The sequence below is a fragment of the Zootermopsis nevadensis genome, unplaced genomic scaffold (assembly GCF_977971745.1).
Source record: "Zootermopsis nevadensis isolate Lab colony 2312 unplaced genomic scaffold, Znev_1.0 Znev_ptg000003l, whole genome shotgun sequence".
NCBI classification, from domain to species: Eukaryota; Metazoa; Arthropoda; class Insecta; order Blattodea; family Termopsidae; genus Zootermopsis; species Zootermopsis nevadensis.
In genome coordinates this window covers 11,582,381-11,606,052 of record NW_028259135.1, presented here as the reverse complement: position 1 = coordinate 11,606,052, position 23,672 = coordinate 11,582,381, and the positions used below count along the sequence as shown (strand labels likewise).

At 38.0% G+C, this 23,672-nt stretch overlaps 2 protein-coding genes across 2 annotated transcripts in view; one reads left to right on the top strand and one right to left on the bottom strand.

The window, feature by feature from the left end:
- The window catches only part of eIF2Bepsilon (eukaryotic translation initiation factor 2B subunit epsilon), a 50,375-nt gene that overhangs the window by 17,203 nt on the left and 9,500 nt on the right, over positions 1-23,672 (bottom strand). The window contains exon 3 of the mRNA XM_022081306.2: positions 13,776-13,809. The gene's annotated coding sequence lies outside the window, so the exon portion shown is untranslated. The remainder of the gene's footprint in view (positions 1-13,775; positions 13,810-23,672) is intronic.
- On the top strand, positions 542-16,842 carry LOC147874984 (uncharacterized). Its single transcript, XM_087342535.1, has 3 exons — positions 542-670; positions 14,744-15,064; positions 15,506-16,842. Exons 2-3 carry the CDS (start codon positions 14,745-14,747, stop codon positions 15,711-15,713), a joined length of 528 nt encoding a protein of 175 aa, XP_087198661.1. The 5' UTR covers positions 542-670; position 14,744; the 3' UTR covers positions 15,714-16,842.

Sequence of the window (23,672 nt, the reverse complement as noted above, 5' to 3'; positions counted from 1 at the left end):
CTTCACCTAGTGTTATAGTTAAGAATCGGGGCACCTTTACACTTTCATTTCCTATGTCTTCACGTCATCATACTCAGGTGCAAGGTCAACTTTAATTGTTTTCAAAACCTGTAATTTTTTGAAGTAAAACAGCTTAGTCTAAGCAAGGTGAAGTGGGCAATAATAAAGTATATCAGAAGATTCAAGTCAATGAAATCCTGGAGTCCAGGATGAACTACACATGTGGACAGTTGAAGATTTCTGTGGATAAACGTCTTGGAAAACGTACACTTGGAAGACGGAGAAAGACGTGGATAGAACCGGCTCAGGACTGTATCCAACAGCGACCTTTAGTACCAGCGGTGTTGAACCTTCGAGTTATACTAGAAGAATATTAATTTAATAATGATAATTGTGTGTGGGATAATACAGATCGGTGTCTATCATGGTGGAGGCCAGACACAGCACGCGTTGTCCCCTCTCCCCCCGCTGTCGAAAACGGCCGGCGAGGGGCCCCCTCATGGGGTTGCAGAGGAGGAGGACTTTGTATATAAAGTGAGACGTTCCGTAACTTTGTGCTCATTGGGGACACCGGTAGGTTGCACTGCAATACAAGGACAAGCTGATTCAGAGTCGTCGTCGTCGCCGCTGAGGAGGACATCATCTCGCGGCAGGAGTAGCCAGCCCACACGTAAGTACCGAAGGGAATTTAATTACCACAATTCGCGGGTACCAGGGTAAAGGGGTATGAGTACTAAAATTACACCCCAAGTAAGATTGCTACTTTACGGCCTAGATTCCATTTTTCGTGTCAACATTACAAAAACTAGCACCTCGGCCTTCAGCTCATGTCTAAACTGCTTTTTTCTTAACTTCGAAAAAATTTCAACAAACCTGATTTCTGAGCGGACTTCCGGTAAACCGCTTTTCATTTCCCGGACTTTACCTTGGCATTGTCGAATTAGTCAGTCAGTTTACAACAGTACTTGAAGATGAGTTTTACGCACTGTCGATGTTGGTATTTTGAGTTGTTCAACCGCGTGAACTTTACCAACGCTTCGGAAGAACATATTTCCTCCATCTTCAGAGTATCAACATCGACATCTTTGCTGCCGTGAGAACCTCAAATATCACATAATTTCTACTTTTTTCAACAAATATTATCGAACTGGTCAATCGAGGAGAGAAAGTCAATCAGGAATGTAGCACGCATGGCAAAGATAAAAATGCATTGAGGTTTTCGGGCTGAAAACCTGATGGAGTGAGACTACTTGCAAGACCTAGACGTAGATGGAGTACGATATTAAAATTCATCTTAAAGGAATAGGGAATAAGGATGTAAAACTGAACACCGGAAGTCTGTGGTCTTGTTGGTTATTACTAAAATAAACGATCTTCAATTATATCGTGAAGATGGATCTGAAATTTTGATAACCAAATTTTTCTTCCGTCGGACCCAAGGGGCAGGTAACTCTTCCAAGCACTATTTTTTATAACTACTAGCCAATTTAAGTTATCGTTTGCATATTCAGAAATAGCAAAATCGCCAAGCTCAAACATAAATTTTATTTAAATGTACACATATTTCTATAGAGTTCACATTTGAAATTTTCTCAGATTCTTCGTAGAAAGAAAATAAATGATAATTAACTTTTAATACTACCCTGTTTACGCCCAGGTCTCTCAAACAGTCTTGCCTTGACGTTTCTCGACTGAGATTTGGTGTATCTTCCTCCCTTATCCTTTCATAATCTGCTTATACCATTCTCCTAGACTTTTTTTGCAAGCAAATTATTCCACTTACTGGTGATTCTAAACCATTATAAAGCACAATTAGAATCAGCCTAGCAGCTCCTTGTGAGGTCACCGCTTTATATCTACAGACAGAGCTGATCGAGAGTCAAAATCTTCCAAGAGCGGAAAACGTACCGGAAATGACATAATTAACCTCTTTTTAAAACAACACGAAGGTCAAAATGTTGATCACTGCTTAAAGAGCTATCAGATGAGAGAGTATTCTTCTCTTTTCTGTCATTTACAAGTCAACAGAATATGTAAATGTACAGGAAATGAGATAATTACGTTCTAATCCAACGCACAGCTGTTTACAGTACTACCTGGTTCATGATACAAGCAATGTATGCACGACCATTATGGTGGTTGTGTCAATGTCTTTATTTAGCTAAGCTTTCAACTGCTAAGAATATACATCGCTGATTAGCGAATAACGAATTGGAAATGACGTGGAAGCACGCGGTCATAACATAATTATGAGATTCTTTTCCAGCATTTTCCTAGAGAATAAGTGATTCTGATTATAAACAAAAACCTAACAATGTAAACGCACATCTTTAAGTCCGAGGAACAACTGAATAAAAGCTATCTCCATCGTGCGTGGGCTGACCGCCATGCTTTAAAGCAAAATACTCCCAGTCTTCTAAAATATCAGCATAAATTTCGTAACAAAATTCGAAGGTCTAAAAATATCCAGAAACTACAGTTATGAAATCAATTCCTTATGTAACCTCCGTAGAAGTCGATGTGCTGTGTCCATGGTCCTTTGCACGCCCCAATGGTCTTCCCTTCATAACATGACCAACCTTGTGGCTGAAAGCTGCAGACTTCTAAACACTATTTGTAAAAAAATAAAGTTTAATTAAACTCGCAGTTTCATAAAAAGGTCTGTATATTAAACATGGTTATTTTATATTGTTTAGAATTTATATCTGCACTTCAAAATTATTTCAGCAAGGAATTAAACTTCGTAGATTTCATTGTCAATTTAAAAGATATCCCAAAATCGCCTCGCGCTTTAATTGTCTACGTGGATAAATGACCACGATTGTTTGTAATTCTTTTAAGTATACTTAATATTTAACCAAGGCGCGGTGCTATCACCAGTGTCCAAAAACCAAAGGTCGGTAAAAATGTCAGCGAAATTACCGAATTTGTATTGCTCGTGTTTCTTGACAATTCTTCACGTAAAACGCCCACATGCGTGTTTATGATCGTATGAATACACAGATAGCGTGCAAGTCAATGTACGAAACATTAAAACATAGCCGTCTGTACTAAACAAATCCGTTCTGAAAGTTTTCATTTCGAAATGACCCAATTTGCTAGTAACATAATCACAAGCTGACGCAACCAGAACCAGCTCAGACTATATTATTTATGGCTCTAGAATTACATGTCGTAAATATTAAATATATTATGATGCACGTTAAATGAATGTATGCGCAGACCAACGCAGAATTTAAATCTACGCGCAAAAACAAATGCCGACAATTACTTTTCTAGCCCGGAAAATAAATACATGCAGTCCAAGTAGGATTTGAACGAGTACTTGAGGATTCTATTGCCCAGAACAGAGAAAGAACACAATATAAACACGGGTCAGATTTTTCTTTCATGCAGTTCTAGAATGCGATGACGTTACCGTATCTAGGACCACTTCAAAACAAAACACAACCACAAATTTTCGAGAATGTGCACCATCTCTCACCCATCCAGCATAAACTGCATGTATAAACGAATGGAAATCACTTTCACCATCTGTAAAAAGTACGAATATTCTCTGTATGTAATATTCTAAACATAGAAAACATAACATTTCCATGTACGTTCACATATGGCTCTTCAGAATCAGTAAAAGTCGCGGAATTACTTGGCCATCTTAGCGACTATTAGCTTCACACTAACGACTCTGCTCCGTGGAGTTTATGAATGGAAACGTGCTTTCAAAACATGTCTGATATTTTTATTACTGAAGACGAACTCTTATTTAAAAATGCCATATCGTGCGATTAAAACAAACTTACACGGCCATGACATTTTTCTTATCGAAAGCGCAAATGCTTGGAGAGTCTGGATTGGGTTCATCTGCATAAAAGTGGCGAGCTCTTGTGTACACGGTAATGAACCTTCGTTTACTATAAAAGTCGAGGAATTTCGTGACCAGTTACGCGAATAATATCTTCTCGACACGGACTCTGATCTATTGAGTTGTATGCACAGAAAACCTTTAAAAATACATTCATCATCTTGGCCCACGAAGCATAAGAACCGAGTCATGTTCAGTTAATAACACAAAGAAGCAGAAATTGCATAAAGGCGTTATGCTGTTAGCTGCATATGGTTGCCTTAGTAACCCCGTGACATTCACGAGAACAGTGATCGTATCTCGGCAACTTTCACTCACGTTGTCCATCCATAGGGCATTACGGAAAAAGACTTACAGTGTGTGAGGAAATAAAAATCACATCTATAAAATTACGAGAGGGGTAAATTCTTAATTTTATCGGTACGAAAACGATTACCATAATGTCTGCACGCGAAGTCATGCTCAGCCTAAGGGCCAGTGGCGGTAATGAACCCTTAGGCTCCATAAATCAAAGGAATTGATTAATTTAAGGCACTACTTACTTAGTAGCTTCTAAACACGGAATTTGCTAACCGAAGTTGGTTACTTCTATGTATTTATTTAATGAGCTTTCTACAAATCGTGCGTAATTCAAAGTAATGGGAAGAAACGCCTTTCGAAATGTATCACTAATTATATTTACAAATTGTAACTTGTCTTTGTGTCTGGAGATATTCCATCCTCTTTGCACGATGGTCGTTGGGAGACTACCGGGCAATCTTTTGTGCATAGGACCACGGCTGTCAATACGTGAAGGGCGCTAGAATTCTCCTCGTTTCAAACCAAATACGTCATCTTCCATTCGTGTACTGTTTACGAATGGAATAACTACAGCAAATATATCTCGGTTCCTTAGTCACCCGTAACTTCCTTAGGCAATCATAATTACTATTCACGAAGGTCACAAGTCTAGACCAAATAACAGAAATATACTAGCACTGAAGGACAAATTGCAGATGTAATTATCATTTACCAACGTAACAGACAATATAAACCGAGTCTACGGAACAAAGACCATCTTAAGACGCTTAGAGTCACTCGGACTGAACAGAAATTCCTCGCAGTTTAAGGAATCCGAATCCGTGCTCAACCACTCTTGGGCCCAGATAAATCCATTAAACACGATCACATCATATTCCTTTTATATCCACTTCAATATTATCCTATGTACGACGACATGGTGCCTCAAGAAGTTTGTTCAGTTTTTCTGACTAAAATTACATCTCGTGCTACATTCTCGACCAATTTAATCCATATGGCTTCGCTTTAAATATTATTCACATAACGATAAGTTTAATACATAGGTAATTGTATTCCATGCACAGTACAATGAGTCTGAGCTAAGTAACTTACAAGTGAAATTAAGTTAACGTAAGACGTGTTCAAAATTCACACGATCAACTGAAGAGTCCTAACGGTTCTTGAAAACGAAAGTAGTTTTAAAACAGATGCGGTGTTGTACTGTTATTGTTACAATTGAGAACATGACGTATCCCGCCTAACAAAAAAACCAGTCCCTCTCCATAGCAACGGGTCGCCATTGTACATGCAAGTAGGCAAAGCTACCATATATGGAATCGGCTTTTTAATGCCTCTCTGACTGTGCTAGAATACACAACTACGATGTAATCCCTTCCTAAAACAGCCAAGCAAGTGAATGGTTATGTACATAAAGTTTTGTTTTCTTTAATTTATTTATTGTTTATTTACGTACGTCAGAATGAGTGATAGAATTATCGAAGATTAACGGATTGGAAAGAACATGGGTGTAATCATCGTCTATTTGAAGGAAACATACCGGAAATTGTCTGAAGAGACCCGAAAAAAAAAACACAAAAAATAATTCCGGGGATGAATACGGGACTTACTCAATACGAAGGGGAGCGAACAACTCACCTCTTCTAACAGTTACAGAATAGGCCCACGTATTTCGCTCCGTCCTCATATAAACTATTAATTTCCTCTCGTATCTTTTTTTTAATTTTCGCTGCTAGAATTCTATTACTATGTCTGTTCATCTTAACAGAAGTTTCTAAACAAAAAATGTATGTCATCTCTACGAAATTAGAACTGTCTTTTGATGTCTCATCGACAACATTGTAAGAAAACAAAGAAATGGGATAACGGATACACTCAGTAGATACGCCACTGCACATCCAGGGCAATCTGTCTCGTGATGCGGCGAGAATAAGAACGGATGAGTATTTAAAGAAATTGATTTGTAGGTTAAATGTGAATCATGTATATTGTACCTTCTCAAACTAGTCTATTATCACTGCCAATACGTGATTTGAATTTAAAATTCACTTCATCATCGGATATGCTTTCCAAGACACTAAATATCATTAAATTTCGGTGGTCACTTAGAATGACTATGAAACAGCGTGAAATTCTATGTTTTCACGGCAGTGAATATGTTGATGCTCGTCTTCTGAGCTGTAACACCGTGAAGATGCAGACAGCATGTTTCTCCGAAAACAGTACATACAAGTACGCACGGTGTCACAACCCAGAAGACCCAACATCGACGACTTCGAAACGTCGTTTCGTAGTGTGAAAGTTCATAACGCAAAAGCGACGTAAATCCATAGGTTTCGTTACCTGGAAACCATTTAATTCCTAATGCAATCACTTAGCAGCGCGACGGCCATAATAGATCAGGGATCAGGAGAAATGTAAAATTTTCAGAATTAAAATAATAAATTCATTATTTAAGAACAGTTTATTAAGAGAACCAAGGCGCTTTCGCTGGGTGTGGCGGCCATAAATGACAGGTGTTCGGCTCATTGCGCACACAGTGCTCGTGTTTTGTGCACACAATCACCTCGCTGCCTTTCACTTCCGCACTGTTTCCTTCATGCCCCCTTCGCCCCCCTGCAGTGATCTGTTTAAATACATTCTGCAGTCTTCTCATAAACAAAACAGGCTCTTACCAGGTTATAATTATACCAAAACTGATGGCTACACTAATCACATATAAGTAATACCTGTCAGTGCAACAACGCACAATACCGCCTTAGGAAATGTTTCAATCGTCCCGGTAAAAATTAAATTAATATTCAAAAAATAAACGCTTTTTTCATTTAGAAACTCTCACCGCCCGTTAACCAAATTTCAATTATTCACCACCGTGGCAGCACGTGGTCGTTTGATGAACTAAGGATTAACAACAAAAAATCCTTGCAAAAAATCTTTTCTTCACGTAATAAAAATATAAATAACGACAGTACGAAGGCACATCCTTCCTTGCATTCAGTTACGCCTTCTGACTTCAAGGCTACTGGAGAGAGACGTACAAATGTAGCGATGATTCACCAAATCATTAAAACGTAAGAAAATCTGCCCCGCTATACGCAATGACGGCACTTTGGGGGGGGGGGGGGGTCACTCCTCGGCAGTGGATGGAGTGAATGATGAGCGTCACGCTCCGGCCGTGCTTTACCCGCAAGAAAAGACTACTCAGTACTCAGCAATTAATTCTAAAAGGAATTATTAAAACAGCTGGTCACTCAAGAGGACATCGATTAAGTGACAGAGGAAATCCACGTATTGTTACTGTTTATCTTGTGAATTAGAAATGATAATGTTAAGATGGCCACTAAGAGATCTTAAATGGCCCTGTCTCCAGGGTTATGACGTTACTTCACAGTCATATAATCGTTAAATGTACATGGTACGTGTACAATCTATTATTTCCCCTCTCCATAAAATAACTTTCCCATAATCCCACGCTGTTCTGTACAACATTAATTACGCAGAGAATCTCCAGTACCATATAAGATTATGCATGCAACAAACGCGTTTCGTCTGCTAGAAGCTTTATTGTGCTTGTAATACACCGTTAGAATTAATGTCTGCAAGACAAGTATTCGTAGAAAGAGAAATTAATGACAAGAAGCATACTCTCTGCCGAACCCCGCGTTCATTTCCTAATATGGGCCAGTTGAGTCGTCTGGCCGCGATGGGTGCAAGTAACTCTTGTACTGATTCACGTCAAACCGGCTTTTACCTGCGGCCAAACCAGGTACAGGCGACTCAGGTCTGCAAAAACACAGACCTGCCTTGCAGACCCAAATGGCGTCACTACTTCCGGTGGGTTGTGTCACTCATCTGTCAAAATATGTGGGCTAAATTACAGCCTATTCAATTTACATTCTTAAATATTCTAATTTATCCACGGAATCAAATTTTACAAATCATAACAAAGTCCCTCGTCATTAACATCGCCAGCATTGAAGTATTACATGCACACATGGGGCGAAGGCTTACGGAAGACCAAGATTCATTACCGTGTTAACAAAAGCCCGCAACTGGACTATTCCACATTCTCACACGTTCTTAAAGATCCATTTTAGTATTATCGTAAGAACAAAGCTATAATTTTTCTGCAATCTCACTTCCCCATGCGTGCTACATGTATTATCTCATCTTTCTGTATTTTATCACCTGGTGACACCGCGATGAATCATTATAATTAGATCGCGAGAAACTTTTACAGGTTTTTGTTACGTTCAACTCAACACAACGCAGTAACCCATGGCGTAAAAAGAAATTATCTGCAACGTTTATAGATGTTCTTATAGCGTGTAACAGTACAACTTTCACGTATCAAGTAGCAATGATTCATCAGTTAATGCAGACATCAAATAAAATATATTTCCTGCAGTCAAAAAACGTAAACTTTTTTCAGTTTTCATACAGAATTCCCCACCAAACGTTGCATTTTTCTTGTATTGTCACTGATTATATTGAAAGTAGTAATAAACAGTGAAATGACTACATAAATACTTCGAGACCGCGTTATACGGACATGCGCTGTAAATAAATTCACGTCGATGGCGGACCCCGACTACTTTCAACGCAGATCACGTGAGATTTCTTCGTTTGTATTTGTCTCTACTAAGTTCACGTACTGTCACGAACTGAATATTTTTTGTTCTTATTCTCTTGAAAACAAAAACACATCGAGCTAGAAATCACGTCGACTTTCAACACTTCAGCAACAAACTTTCCAATAACTGCCGAGGCAGTCCGCGACATGGAACTACTGAGCATGGATTCGCCTCATTATCATAACAACATCGCATATAATTTATAAAAAAAACCGATGTTACCATACACGGATCTTAAACGCGAACTTTAAAAACAAAGAAGTTGCCAGAAGCGCCATCAAATAAACCAAAAATAACTTGTTTCATATTCCAAGGACGAATGGTACCAAACAGTTATTCTGTCAACCTTTTTAATCTGGAAGGCAGGGTTGCAATTTTTCTCAGCGCAAAATATCCCGATACAAAACATTCCTATTTTCATACAATGCACAAAATACATCCGCGTTACCCTTTTAAAGTCAAATGGTAACTATACGTACCACCTACTGTAACAACCAATACCGGTGTCTTTTACCCACATAATGTGTTTATGATTTCCATAAATTATAAAAAGCGAGTTGTAATAATTAAGGTCCACGAATTGCCAACTCCGTCATTTATACGGATTTTTCCAGTGGCGTTCAAAGTAAAGCGACACAACTCTATTTACAGCCACGCCCAAGATTTAATTACCAGATTTTCAAAATTCTAATAGAACCGCAAGTTGTTTAGAGATTCCACATCGGCTACTGAGGTTTTCGGAAAATGCAAATAAGAGTAATAAAACTATGTTACAACGCATCACTACAAAACTTCAAACCCAAATCAGGATTATTTATTTATTTTATTTGTAGTGTTCTGTCTGACGACAGGTCCATATGAACAGGATCCTTCCATCCTTTTCTCAGACTGGGACCTGTTCATATACGTTCTTGGCAGATGATCCAGAAGTGGTTTGCCATTGCCTTCTTCTGTGTGTGTGAATGGAGTAATTGTTGGGATGCCACGGAGGAAAACTCCGTGTTGCCTAGACCACGGCCTTGCCCAACACAAGTTATAAATTCGGGCACCGCCGGGAATCGAACCCGGGACCCCAGGATTACAAGGCCAGCGTTCTAACCGCTAGACCTCCGTGGCTATAAATCAGGATTGCGATAACAGAATTTAATATGAAATGTTCATCACATAGAAACATTACAGAATAAACATGTGACAGGAGTAACTTTAATAATGCCCTGTATTTCACCTTCCTACATAGCTTACATAACCAATACAATAAACGAAAGTCGTTCAACTGGAACACAAATATCGCTTGTTTGTAAGGAAGTTGTTTGAACCGTGAAGAAAACGCTACAAACCTTACGTCTGGCGTAGTACTTATCCTTATGCTCGTCACGCTGCCTACCCTACAAGGGGCGGAATCTAAAGCGACAGACCGTGCCAAAAAGTTTAGACAAGGTCACAAACCTGAGACAACAGAGAAAACTGGACGCAATAATTATATACGAAACCGCGTGTCAAGGGCGGGGCGTGTCCCACATGTAGCCACACGCCGCCGACATCAAATACAAGCGAGGAAAAAAAGTGATAGTGGAACCACGGTTCCGGAGAATTAGACGTAAATACGTCTATACGGAAAGGAAGTTTATATATTGGTTTTATTCTAAATATTTCCTTTATATCCGCTTTACAATTGAGTAAAGTTTGATTAAGACTTTGCTTATTTAACTTGAATTAGTTACGCTTAAGATGGGTCTGTGGTAGCTGAATGTAATGTAATGTAAGGTAATGTAAGGTAACAACAATGCTGAGTAAACAGATGACGTTTCCAAGGTAACATAACAATGCAGTTACACTTGTTCGTTACACTTTTTGCCGAATGACACTGACCCGAAAATATAGACGTATTTACGTCAAAACAGCGTTTAAAATAAAGTGAACATACTCCTCGTGTGGACACTCCAGTGTTACAAAAAACGGGCTATTTGTCAGTTACGTTACCTGCTGTTTAGTATGCCTGTGAACCCTGGGCTCCCAAGAAAGAATATTAAAAACACGAATATCACTTGCAAATGAAGGATTAAAAAAAATGTTTATGAATTTCGTGTTGATTTTAAGTGGGTGGCCTCAGATTAGCTTTCAAACAGGTCAACAACCTTTAAATGATCAAGAGCTGGTTCATCACTTCCGAGTGGGCTGATTCTGCTCCAAAACGCGCTCAGCTCTATTAAAGTCGGATCCACCTTACGCCCGAAGTGTCCAGTATTTCTCCACTCGCACGTAGGAAGTTCAAGAGGAGACATAAATTCACACGTCTCAAGTTGAGAACAAAGTCAACTCCTTCACCTATCGTTAAATTTCCTCGCAATTACGCAATATGTCAAAGTTTAAATGAAAACATCGACGTCAAAATTTCGAAACAGTCGCCAGTTAACAACAGAGACGTATACGACCTGCGAAGGTGAGCACCCACGTGATTTTAACGCCTTCTGATGCAGATACGATAATCAAATGAATTCATAAACATCTTCTTATGTCCACGTCAACATCAGCCTCTTTCTTCATCAGTGATCTCTACCTGTGACCTAAGATGTAAATTAATTCTAATTGTGAAGGAAGCATCCGGGACTATTTTGGCGAAAAGGCCTTGGAAATGTAAAACATACGAATCAAACGGGAATATCAAAACAAACAGAAGACAGGAAATAACAGGAGACCGGAGAGAATTACGCATTCAGAAGTTTCACTGATTGTAATTTTCACCAAATATCATTACAGCGATCGAATCAAACAAGGATGAGACGGGTACGGACATGTAGCACGCATGGAAAATCTGACAAATTAACAAAGAATTTTAGTCAAAATATCAAGAGGATACAGACCGCTCTGTAAGCCCACTGGTAGACGAGAGGATAACATTAAGATGGAGCTTGAGAGGATAACATTAAGATGGAGCTTGAGAGGATAACATTAAGATGGAGCTTGAGAGGATAACATTAAGATGGAGCTTGAGAGGATCACATTAAGATGGAGCTTGAGAGGATAACATTAAGATGGAGCTTGAGAGGACAACATTAAGATGGAGCTTGAGAGGATAACATTAAGATGGAGCTTGAGAGGATCACATTAAGATGGAGCTTGAGAGGATAACATTAAGATGGAGCTTGAGAGGATAACATTAAGATGGAGCTTGAGAGGATAACATTAAGATGGAGCTTGAGAGGATCACATTAAGATGGAGCTTGAGAGGATAACATTAAGATGGAGCTTGAGAGGATAACATTAAGATGGAGCTTGAGAGGATAACATTAAGATGGAGCTTGAGAGGATCACATTAAGATGGAGCTTGAGAGGATAACATTAAGATGGAGCTTGAGAGGATAACATTAAGATGGAGCTTGAGAGGATCACATTAAGATGGAGCTTGAGAGGATCACATTAAGATGGAGCTTGAGAGGATAACATTAAGATGGAGCTTGAGAGGATAACATTAAGATGGAGCTTGAGAGGATAACATTAAGATGGAGCTTAGAAAATACGACGTGGGTGCGTGTGTACTGGATTCATACGGCTCATGATAAGGACACACAAAATTAACTTCCCGCTTCATGTTCATTTGATATTCGATAATGACAGGGCGTAATGAATTTTGCGTGGATGGAAGAAACTGAGGTAAAGCAAGGGCAATGACTCTGACGTGATTCATCTCCTTCCTTAGATACCTGCCAGTGAATAATAACAGCAGACGATCTGTTCTTCACCCCAGAGTACGTGTCAACTGCGTAGGTCTGGGCACTTGTTCGCACACGCTAAAATGCGTTCCTACATACTACGTGCGTAGGTTGGTATCCCTGCGGTTTCTGCCTTCTCAAGCACGATGGACGGGGTGTCCAATTGACAGCAGCGACAACAATATCGAAGGAGTCAAATATTATTAACCAATAATATTACCGAACACTTACTGGGTCTATAACAATTCAGGGCGCCATATTTCAGACCACAGAATGTGTGTGAAACAGCAATTTCTCATCTCCACATGCGTGCTACATAACCCGGCCGATCTTATCCTCCTTTGATATAATTATAATAATAATTGGTGAAGAGTATAAATTATTCAGCTCATCATTATGGAGTTTTCTTCGTAATTATGTCAATTTAACCCTCTTGGGTCCAGCATCCTGTTCTCAAACACCATCAATCTCTGTTCGTCACTTAGTATAAAAGACAAAGTTTCGTACCCATACAAAACAACAAGCAAAGCCATAGTTTTGAATATTTTAGTCTTAACGTTTATAGTCAGCAGACAAGAAAGCATTCAACATCCATAGGACTCCACTGTCTGACTTGGATCACCTGAGTTGTGTGTGGTCTCCGATCAGGTTCTGGAGGGCATTGATCTCTTTAAAGATCAGTAAAAATTGTGAACGTTCACCTACATATTAGATCCCGTAACAGCTACAAAAGTTGACGTTTCCTTGAAAAGTCTTTAAAAGGTCCTTGAAAGGGACACGAAACTATAAAGTATTTTGTAACCATGGTTTCCAGTCTGTTATTACTCAATGCTGCTGAGTGAGTCTATGTCTGTAGGCTACTGCGTTGGCTCAAGAGCTATTTTCGAGTCTTCAGCAAGATACGTTCAGTTCAGAAGACACAAAAGCTTCAATCTGCATTGCACTACATCGTACATCTAACTCAAATCTTCATTATGAAAATGGTAATAAAATATAACAAAAGGAGATAAATTACAAACACAAGAAATGGTCTCGTCTCACTACTTGAAGTGTTGTAGGTGGTTGCCGACGTTTCGGAGGAAAGTACCGCCTCCATCTTCAGTGCTGTTCAACCACCCACAAAACCAGATAGCGCCACAACCCGAAAGACTACACCCGATTTATGGTATTCGCCGCGAAAACATCAAATCTTACATTCTCACTGCGTTCTGTCTAAGTCTTATTCAATTTACGGATAATAGGAGTATTTTATAAGTGGTTCTTTTCACTTACTTTTCTTTCCGTTTCTCGACGTTGGTGGCACGCGCTGAAAACAAAAAAATACAATTAGTCAAGATTTTCTGAAGCTGAATTGAGTTTGTCAGACATGTCAAATGAAAAAAAAAGTTCAAAATCGTTGCTTGGAAATGTTCACTGAGGTGAGTGCATTCGTCCTCTGTCTTCGCTTCAACAGCCAAAGTAGAGATATTCAATTGTTTTTTTTATAAGAGGTTCCCCTAAGCCTCAAGCTATTATCTTGTGCAACGTGAAAGTTGCAGACAATTACAAAGGTACGGAAGTGATGGTGATGGGAGACTCCGGCACTGAACGTACCAGCTATTTAACTAACAAAAGTCAGTTAAGTGTACAACAGCCATACAAAATCTTTCTATAACATTTTTTTACAATCATCTTCTTTCAACGTCAGTAATTCGTATACAAGACAGTCCACGGTGGATGATATAACTCAGTGGTATTCAACCTGGGGTACGCGTACCCCCGGGGGTACGCAAAGACATCTTAGGAGGTACTTAAAATTTAAAAAAATATATTATTTTACGATAAACACTAAATAATCAGTAATGTAATATATTTAATTTATTTTAGATGTAGATTATATACTATATATAACTTGAATTATACACCAACAACTTTGGGGGTGCAAAGTTGAAGAGAAATTATATCTGGGGGTACGCGAACAAAAAAGGTTGAATACCTCTGATATAACTAACCCCACGGAGAGCACTGTCCTTTTTGACAAGCTGACAGTCGGTCAACTTTTCAAGAACCATCACGCTTTTTACATAACTCTAACGCGTATTACCATGTTCACAAGTGCCCGCCACTGGACCCTATTCTGAGTCAATTCAATCTAGACCGCGCCCGACTTCTTTAAGACCTTCCAAATTCCGTCTAAATCCCTCATTATTCGCGTTTTCAGGGTAAAATTACTCTATCGGGAGGCGAATGTGGTGTTTCAGGATGAGGGCCCCCGTCGTCGTGGGACTCCATCTCATCATGGCTGCAGCGTCGCTGTGCAGTGCAGCAGTACCGGATCTTCCGGAAGGCGTCGTCGGAGCTCGCAAATACGCTACGAACCTACACGACTGTAACGGAGCAGTGGCGTTTTCCAGTGCTGGGGCGATCGCCCCTACCAAGGAGGAAAACGGAAAGCTGGGGTTCCGCAAAGCACTGATTGACAAGGGTGTCGGCTGGGGTCGTGATTCTGGGGAGTTTACTTGTTTCTGTCCCGGACTGTACCAGTTCGCTTTCGCTGGAAGTGGCAAGACGGCAGCGACAAGGTTAGCTACGAGCATCATTCATTACATTCTGTTAATATTACAACTGAGCCCGGATAGCTCAGTATTGCTGATTTGCTTTATATTTTTTTGAAATGGCATTAAATAAATGTCGAATCAGGTGAAATTTATGATGGAGGATGGAATGGGTGGGGGAGATAAGAAATGAATACATAATTTTAGTTGGAAAGCCTGGAATATCTTCGTTTATATAAGAAGATAATATTAAAATTGATCTTAAGGGAAAATGTTTGGAGGATGTGGAACAGATTAATCTGGACCAGTGATGGGGTTCTATAAACACAGTAATAAAACTTCACGTTTCATAAAAGGTGAGGAATTTCTTGAAGAGCTGAGCGACCGTCAGTTTCTCAAGTTAGTCAAGATGTAATCACATGTACAATTTCAGCACCTCAGTATTTTTCTTTTTTGTTTTGTCCACAGATTTGTACTGAAGAAGAAAGACGCAAATAGCAAAGTCTGGACAACAGTTGTATCAACAGCTGGTGGTGGAGGTTCTAATGTTGTTCTGTTGAACATGGAGGTTGGAGATCAAGCAGCAATCTGGCTTGAAGATGGAGATTTGAGCCCAGAAAGTGAAACGGCACCTGTCTCAACATTCAGCGGAGTTCGCATAGCTAAGAAACAATAACCCATTCCCACCTCTGGAAACCTCGTTTCTGCATATGAAATTCAGTTATAAGAAATGTCTCGAATCTCAGACACGTGAAAGCACAGACAATACCTTCAAGATCACCAGAAATAACAACAACAACAAAGTCACTCTTTGTACAAATCACTTTGTGAACATTTCACAGTCCATTTACTACTGATTTGTGCCTATATTGAAGTTCTAAAGCCTATAAACTTCTGAAATAATGAAATTCAAGATATTTCATATAATTACAACACATTTTGATATCTGATTATCAAATTAGCTTTGGTAATCTAACACTCCTCAGTCTGTGATAAAATTTCTTGGAATTACATGAAATTTTAATAAGAAGAATGCTACATAAACAAACAAAGTCATTATTCATCATCATTACATTTTCTTTAGCATCTAGTCTCAAAACATTTGCATGTCTCAAAACAATGCAAAAAATATATAAACACTGATTTAAAAAAAAAGGGAACATATTTAACTAGAACAAGTGATCATAATTTTATTTCCATTAACTTCTTCAAGCTGCTTTCTGTTATTACGCTACACTTTACATCAGCATTCTGAGTGGAAGCCGTTTAAGAACGGACCAGTGCATCCACAAGTCCGTTTCTTACTTCTGCAGACGTGCGCTCTGATCTAAACTTCGTTGCCACAAAGACACCACGCCTAACAGATTTACGTATGTATGTATAGTCGGCGCAGTAGTTTTTGGCCGGCGGAGCTGGCGGACGGACCTACTCTGTGTACTTGATGTGGCACGGTCAGTGTATTTCTTTTGTTTGGGCGTTCAGCTCCTCGGTGCAGTCAGCATTATACTATCGCACAAGTGACTCGCTCCTAGCCTTCCCCTTGAATATTCCACCGGCAAAAAAAATACTGCGACCACTATACACGACAGTTCTTTGTAGTGATTTAGAAGCCTTCGGACATTTGCTACCCCTGTATGGATATTATCCATGGATAAAGGGTCTTCCTGCAATCTATCACATTTCTTCTGACAACTGAATTATAACCTGTCTCTGTATTTTCACTTTTATTTCTTTTATTGTGGAAACTTAGAAATTCTGTACAATAAAACCACTTTTTTTTTCCAGTGTTTAAACTTCAACTCTAACTTTTGTGCCTGTTATTTTCTTAGAGTAGCGGTTAGTTGCACCTTCTCCTCAATCTGTTTAGTCCTTGAACGACTTTCTGTTTCTATATTTAAGTAGTTTTTATAATTCTCACTTCCACTGGTTTGCTTTATCCTCAAGGTAGATTGTTGTCTCTAAATGCATGGTTCAAAGACAATTCAAACGCTGTAATGATCTAGACGTTTTAAAACCTAATTTCCATTTCATATTATACTAATGATGGGAATAACAGCTTTGCACTGCACAGAAACTGCAACATTCAAATTTCAACAATCTGAAGGATTTTAAAATGCATTTAATTAATTTTTTTAATTCTTTCAGTTTGAAGCTACATAAACCTGAATAGACTACAGAAGAAATGAGTTCTTCTCTAAGAGTTCAACTTAGTAAGTAAAAATGTGAAATTCTTCTTTAAAAGAAACTAGAAGCAGTCACATGCATCTTAAAATATGTTGAAAACTGTTTTTGTGAACTCTGGCGATCAAAACACAATAATACAAGAAATGTCTTTTAGTATGGAGCAATTTCAAAGCTCAAAAGAGTACTTAAATGTCAAGAGAGAAGGATTTTGCAAATATTCACCATTTACCACTCGTGTTCTCACAAGGAACAAGTTGAAGAGGTAAAAAACAGCTGAAAATTACTTAAATCATTTAAAATTTAATAGCTATCTTCATTAACAACTAACAAAAATGCTTTTTCTTAAAATAAATTATTCTGAAATAATAGCTCACTGGTGACAATATTATAAATAAACATTCTCTTTTACTCCCCGACTGAACAGTTTATAAAAAGTATGAAAGGATTTAAGAGCCGGCGTAGCCAAGTCAGCATAGTGACTGGCTACAGACTGGACGACCGAGGTTCGATCCCCGACGGGGGGAAGAGAATGTTTCCTCTAGCCTCTGCGTCCAGACCGGCTCTGGGGCCCACCCAGCCTCCTATCCAATGGGTACCGAGGTCCTTTCCCGGGGGTAAAGCCGGCCGGGGCGTAGTGTTGACCACTCACCCCCATCTAGTGTCGAGGTCTAGAATGAGTAGGAGCTATACCTCCACTCCCCCCAAGCGTCTACATGGCGTGTAGTGGGACAGCTTTACTTTACATATGAAAGGATTTATGGTATCGCACTACTATTATACTATCTGTTGCCATGGAACAGCATTAGAAACACCTACTGTAGTACTTTCCATCCTTAGTAAAGATTATAAGAAATTTGTTTACTTTGCAGTAAAAAAAAAAAAGTGTTGCTTCGCCAAGGGAGTATGGGGTTCACTGTCACTTGACTTGTCTTTAAATCATGCCTAAGTGGCAAGTTTTCCTTAACTGAAGTTCCTGTGAGCACTTTTTGTACCGCATGCTTTAATTCTCAATACATTAGTTGTGGTGAAAGGGAGAGTCTTCTGTACACGACACCAGTAGTCAAGATCATGCAGAGTAATCTTAATTTTAAAATTGTACACCTTCATTAGAGGTACAGAGGAGTCAAATTTCATGTTAACTATGAAACGCAATGCAACACTTCATGTTACAGAAAGTATTAACCTCTGGTGAATTATTAATAAACATTGCCTTTCTTCAAAATCAATTAAAGTTGTGCAGAAAGTGAGTTATAAAATTTCAAGGAAAGAAGAAGAGGTTCTGAGAAAACAATTCTGACCTCGTATGTATCGTGGGACCATGGTGAGACCACGTGTAGATGAAATGTTTTACAGTGTTGCATCAAATGAAAATCCAACGACAGAACAACATCGAAGACTGGGTGTTATGGAAACTCTCAAAGAGCGTGGCTGCTGCTTAAGGTTCGACAAACAAATTCAGACTTTGGCTGTCAGTAAATCTGAATGAAGACTGCAACTGCCCTTGAGGCTTACGACAGCTTTACTGAGAGAAAACTGAAGCACATAATACAAACAAAATACAGGGACCTCAGAATCCTCTGAACGAGGATGGAAAGTTCAACCTCAGGGCAGGAAACATCTGGAGAACAAATCTACCCCAACAGCAAAGGTAAGACAAAAGCAACAAATGTACCTTGTGTTCAGGACCCTGAATATTATATACATGAAGTTTTGGCTGTGTTATATCATTTGGTGCATATATGTCCTCTCTATAAAAGAGTATATCCAATAAATAAGGGAGCAATATGGAGAGATGATCGAATTTTGTAAGCAAAATGGACTTAAATGCACATACATACACAGCCCTGTTACTGAGCAGTACATATTTTCAATTTTCTTTCTTTTTTCATCTGCTCCCCGGTAATCCATCAGAAAAAATGAGAATTAAAACACCACCAGTTAATATTAATAAGAGAGAAATTTTAACAGAGGTGTTTTGTGTGAACTTTTTGTGCTATTTATTTTTGTGGATTTTATGTGATTATCAATTTGAGTATTTTAAAAGTATTTTGAATAATCTGTTGGCATTCTAGCAACCACATTTCAAAACTTAATTATATGAACAGAAAATAGTGTATATTCAAGTATATTATTTCCATTACAGAGTCTTGTTTTTTTATTTACATTGCCAGATTAAAAAAGCATATGATGATTAAAAATAATTTTCTATGCATTTTTAGTAAGTATAACAGCAAATTTATTTAAATTCATTTTATAAGGTACTCTCCGGAGGACATAATTCGTACCAACAAGAAGTTTAAAGAAGTTAACAGCAGGCACAAAGCGGAACATCTCTCACGGAAGAACATTTTCTGGATTCCAAATAAAAAGCAGAAGCAAAATCACCACATTTTAAACAAAACAAGTTGGTGGACATGTCCTGTTATGACAGAAAGAGTATACACCTTACCACATTCAAGCCGCAGGATAAAACAGGAAGATACAGAAATTCCTGCACAAGTTGCCTCATTCTTTCCTCTTAACCACTTATCCTTGACATCAGGTGCTAACGCCATGTTAGACAGCAGACATTATTTTATAATCATTATTCTTATAGAGATATAAAATGTTATATTATCACTGAAATAGCCATAAAAATTCAGTTATGATGTGATATAAGAGAAGTTATATTTCTGACTTAACACTAAGACTTCAAAGTTACACTTTTTTTTTCTCCTCTGCTGGTTCTTGTGAGTGCTCAGTACCCAAGAAAATCAGAGTACAATGATTTCATTTTCCCTTCACTTCAGCTCTCTTCTCTTTCTATTTGAACCCATCTCCATGCATGCATTCTACATTTCTGCTTTTGTAGTTAATCTCTGTCTGACTATACATTTTTATTCCACTCCCTTTCGTTTAGATGTAATTTTATCCATTCTCTGTCTTTCACTTTTATTCTATCCTAAGTTATACTATCATCATTTTATATATTCCTCACTCTTTAGTGTATTGTCCCTTTTACTTCCATAACTGTCGTTCACTTCTTCATCTTTCTTCCACTTCTACTTCTTCCTTGATTTTTCTTTGTTTAAATTATCCCTATGTTTCATTCACAATCTGTCTCTTACCTTCTCTCATTGTTTTATCGCTTATTTTACTTCTTGCTAGTCCCTTTGTTTTGCTTCAATGTCTAACATTTCTATCTTATTCTTACTTTTTTAAAAGTATTCATTATATTCTTTATATTTTTCTTTCTCTTTCATACGTTCTCCTTGAATTAGTTTTAGGCCTTTTCTCTCTTCTTCCTTCTTAAACCTTTATCTCGTTTCATTTCTGTGTATGACAGCTCTCACTCCGACCTTCTACATCTTATTTTCAAGAACTCTTTTCTCTGTGTATGTATTTCTCACTTCCTCCTTCTTAAACCTTTCTCTCGTTTCATTTCTACGCATGACAACTCTCACTCAGACCTTCTAAATCTTATTTTCAAGAAATCTTTTCTCTGTGTATGCCTTGTTTCTCTTCTTCCTTCTTAAAACTTTCTCTCGTTTCATTTCTGTGCACGACAGCTCTCACTCAGACCTTCTAAATCTTATTTTCAAGAAATCTTTTCTCTGTGTATGCCTTTTTTCTCTCTTTTTCCTTCTTAAACCTTTATCTCGTTTCATTTCTGTGCATGAAAACTCTCACTCACACCTTCTACATCTTATTTTCAAGAAACCTTTTCTCTATGTATGCATTGTTTCTCTTCTTCCTTCTTAAACCTTTATCTCTTTCATTTCTATGCATGACAACTCTCACTCAGACCTTCTAAATCTTATTTTCAAGAAATCTTTTCTCTGTGTATGCCTTTTTTCTCTCTTTTTCCTTCTTAAACCTTTATCTCGTTTCATTTCTGTGCATGAAAACTCTCACTCACACCTTCTACATCTTATTTTCAAGAAATCTTTTCTCTATGTATGCCTTGTTTCTCTTCTTCCTTCTTAAACCTTTATCTCGTTTCATTTCCATGCATGACAACTCTCACTCAGACCTTCTAAATCTTATTTTCAAGAAATCTTTTCTCTGTGTATGCCTTGTTTCTCTTCTTCCTTCTTAAACCTTTATCTCGTTTCATTTCTATGCATGACAACTCTCACTCAGACCTTCCACATCTAACTTTCAAGAAACCTTTCTCTGTGTATGTATTTCTCACTTCCTCCTTCTTAAACCTTTCTCTCGTTTCATTTCCATGCATGACAACTCTTACTCAGACCTTCTAAATCTTATTTTAAAGAAATATTTTCTCTGTGTATGCCTTTTTTCTCTTTTCTTCCTTCTTAAACCTTTATCTCGTTTCATTTCCATGCATGACAACTCTCACTGAGACCTTCTAAATCTTATTTTCAAGAAATCTTTTCTCTGTGTATGTCTTGTTTCTCTTCTTCCTTCTTAAACCTTTATCTAGTTTCATTTCTGTGTACGACAGCTCTCACTCCGACCTTCTACATCTTATTTTCAAGAAATCTTTTCTCTGTGTATGTATTTCTCACTTCCTCCTTCTTAAACCTTTCTCTCGTTTCATTTCCATGCATGACAACTCTCAATCAGACCTTCTAAATCTTATTTTCAAGAAATCTTTTCTCTGTGTATGCCTTTTTTCTCTTCTTCCTTCTTAAACCTTTATCTCGTTTCATTTCTGTGCACAACAGCTCTCACTCAGACCTTCTAAATCTTATTTTCAAGAAATATTTTCTCTGTGTATGCCTTTTTTCTCTTTTCTTCCTTCTTAAACCTTTATCTCGTTTCATTTCTATGCATGACAACTCTTACTCAGACCTTCTAAATCTTATTTTCAAGAAATATTTTCTCTGTGTATGCCTTTTTTCTCTTTTCTTCCTTCTTAAACCTTTATCTCGTTTCATTTCCATGCATGACAACTCTCACTCAGACCTTCTAAATCTTATTTTCAAGAAATCTTTTCTCTGTGTATGCCTTGTTTCTCTTCTTCCTTCTTAAACCTTTATCTCGTTTCATTTCTATGCATGACAACTCTCACTCAGACCTTCCACATCTAACTTTCAAGAAACCTTTCTCTGTGTCTGTATTTCTCACTTCCTCCTTCTTAAACCTTTCTCTCGTTTCATTTCCATGCATGACAACTCTCACTCAGACCTTCTAAATATTATTTTCAAGAAATCTTTTCTCTGTGTATGTCTTGTTTCTCTTCTTCCTTCTTAAACCTTTATCTCGTTTCATTTCTGTGTACGACAGCTCTCACTCCGACCTTCTACATCTTATTTTCAAGAACTTTTTTCTCTGTGTATGTATTTCTCACTTCCTCCTTCTTAAACCTTTCTCTCGTTTCATTTCCATGCATGACAACTCTCACTCAGACCTTCTAAATCTTATTTTCAAGAAATATTTTCTCTGTGTATGCATTTTTTCTCTTTTCCTCCTTCTTAAACCTTTATCTCGTTTCATTTCTATGCATAGCAACTCTCACTCAGACCTTCTAAATCTTATTTTCAAGAAATATTTTCTCTGTGTATGCCTTTTTTCTCTTTTCTTCCTTCTTAAACCTTTATCTCGTTTCATTTCCATGCATGACAACTCTCACTCAGACCTTCTAAATCTTATTTTCAAGAAATCTTTTCTCTGTGTATGACTTGTTTCTCTTCTTCCTTCTTAAACCTTTATCTAGTTTCATTTCTGTGTACGACAGCTCTCACTCCGACCTTCTACATCTTATTTTCAAGAAATCTTTTCTCTGTGTATGTATTTCTCACTTCCTCCTTCTTAAACCTTTCTCTCGTTTCATTTCCATGCATGACAACTCTCACTCAGACCTTCTAAATCTTATTTTCAAGAAATATTTTCTCTGTGTATGCCTTTTTTCTCTTTTCTTCCTTCTTAAACCTTTATCTCGTTTCATTTCTATGCATAGCAACTCTCACTCAGACCTTCTAAATCTTATTTTCAAGAAATCTTTTCTCTGTGTATGCCTTTTTTCTCTTTTCTTCCTTCTTAAACCTTTATCTCGTTTCATTTCCATGCATGACAACTCTCACTCAGACCTTCTAAATCTTATTTTCAAGAAATCTTTTCTCTGCGTATGCCTTTTTTCTCTTCTTCCTTCTTAAACCTTTCTCTCGTTTCATTTCTGTGCACAACAGCTCTCACTCAGACCTTCTAAATCTTATTTTCAAGAAATAGTTTCTCTGTGTATGCCTTTTTTCTCTTCTTCCTTCTTAAACCTTTCTCTCGTTTCATTTCTGTGCACAACAGCTCTCACTCAGACCTTCTAAATCTTATTTTCAAGAAATCTTTTCTCTGTGTATGCCTTGTTTCTCTTCTTCCTTCTTAAACCTTTATCTCGTTTCATTTCTATGCATGACAACTCTCACTCAGACCTCCCACATCTAACTTTCAAGAAACCTTTCTCTGTGTATGTATTTCTCACTTCCTCCTTCTTAAACCTTTCTCTCGTTTC

Bases quoted from the DNA above. Each gene is read 5' to 3' on its own strand.
- LOC147874984 (XM_087342535.1), top strand. From the start codon at position 14,745: ATGAGGGCCCCCGTCGTCGTGGGACTCCATCTCATCATGGCTGCAGCG. The intron at 15,065-15,505 runs GTTAGCTACGAG...TTTTGTCCACAG, and splicing joins GGCAAGACGGCAGCGACAAG to ATTTGTACTGAAGAAGAAAG.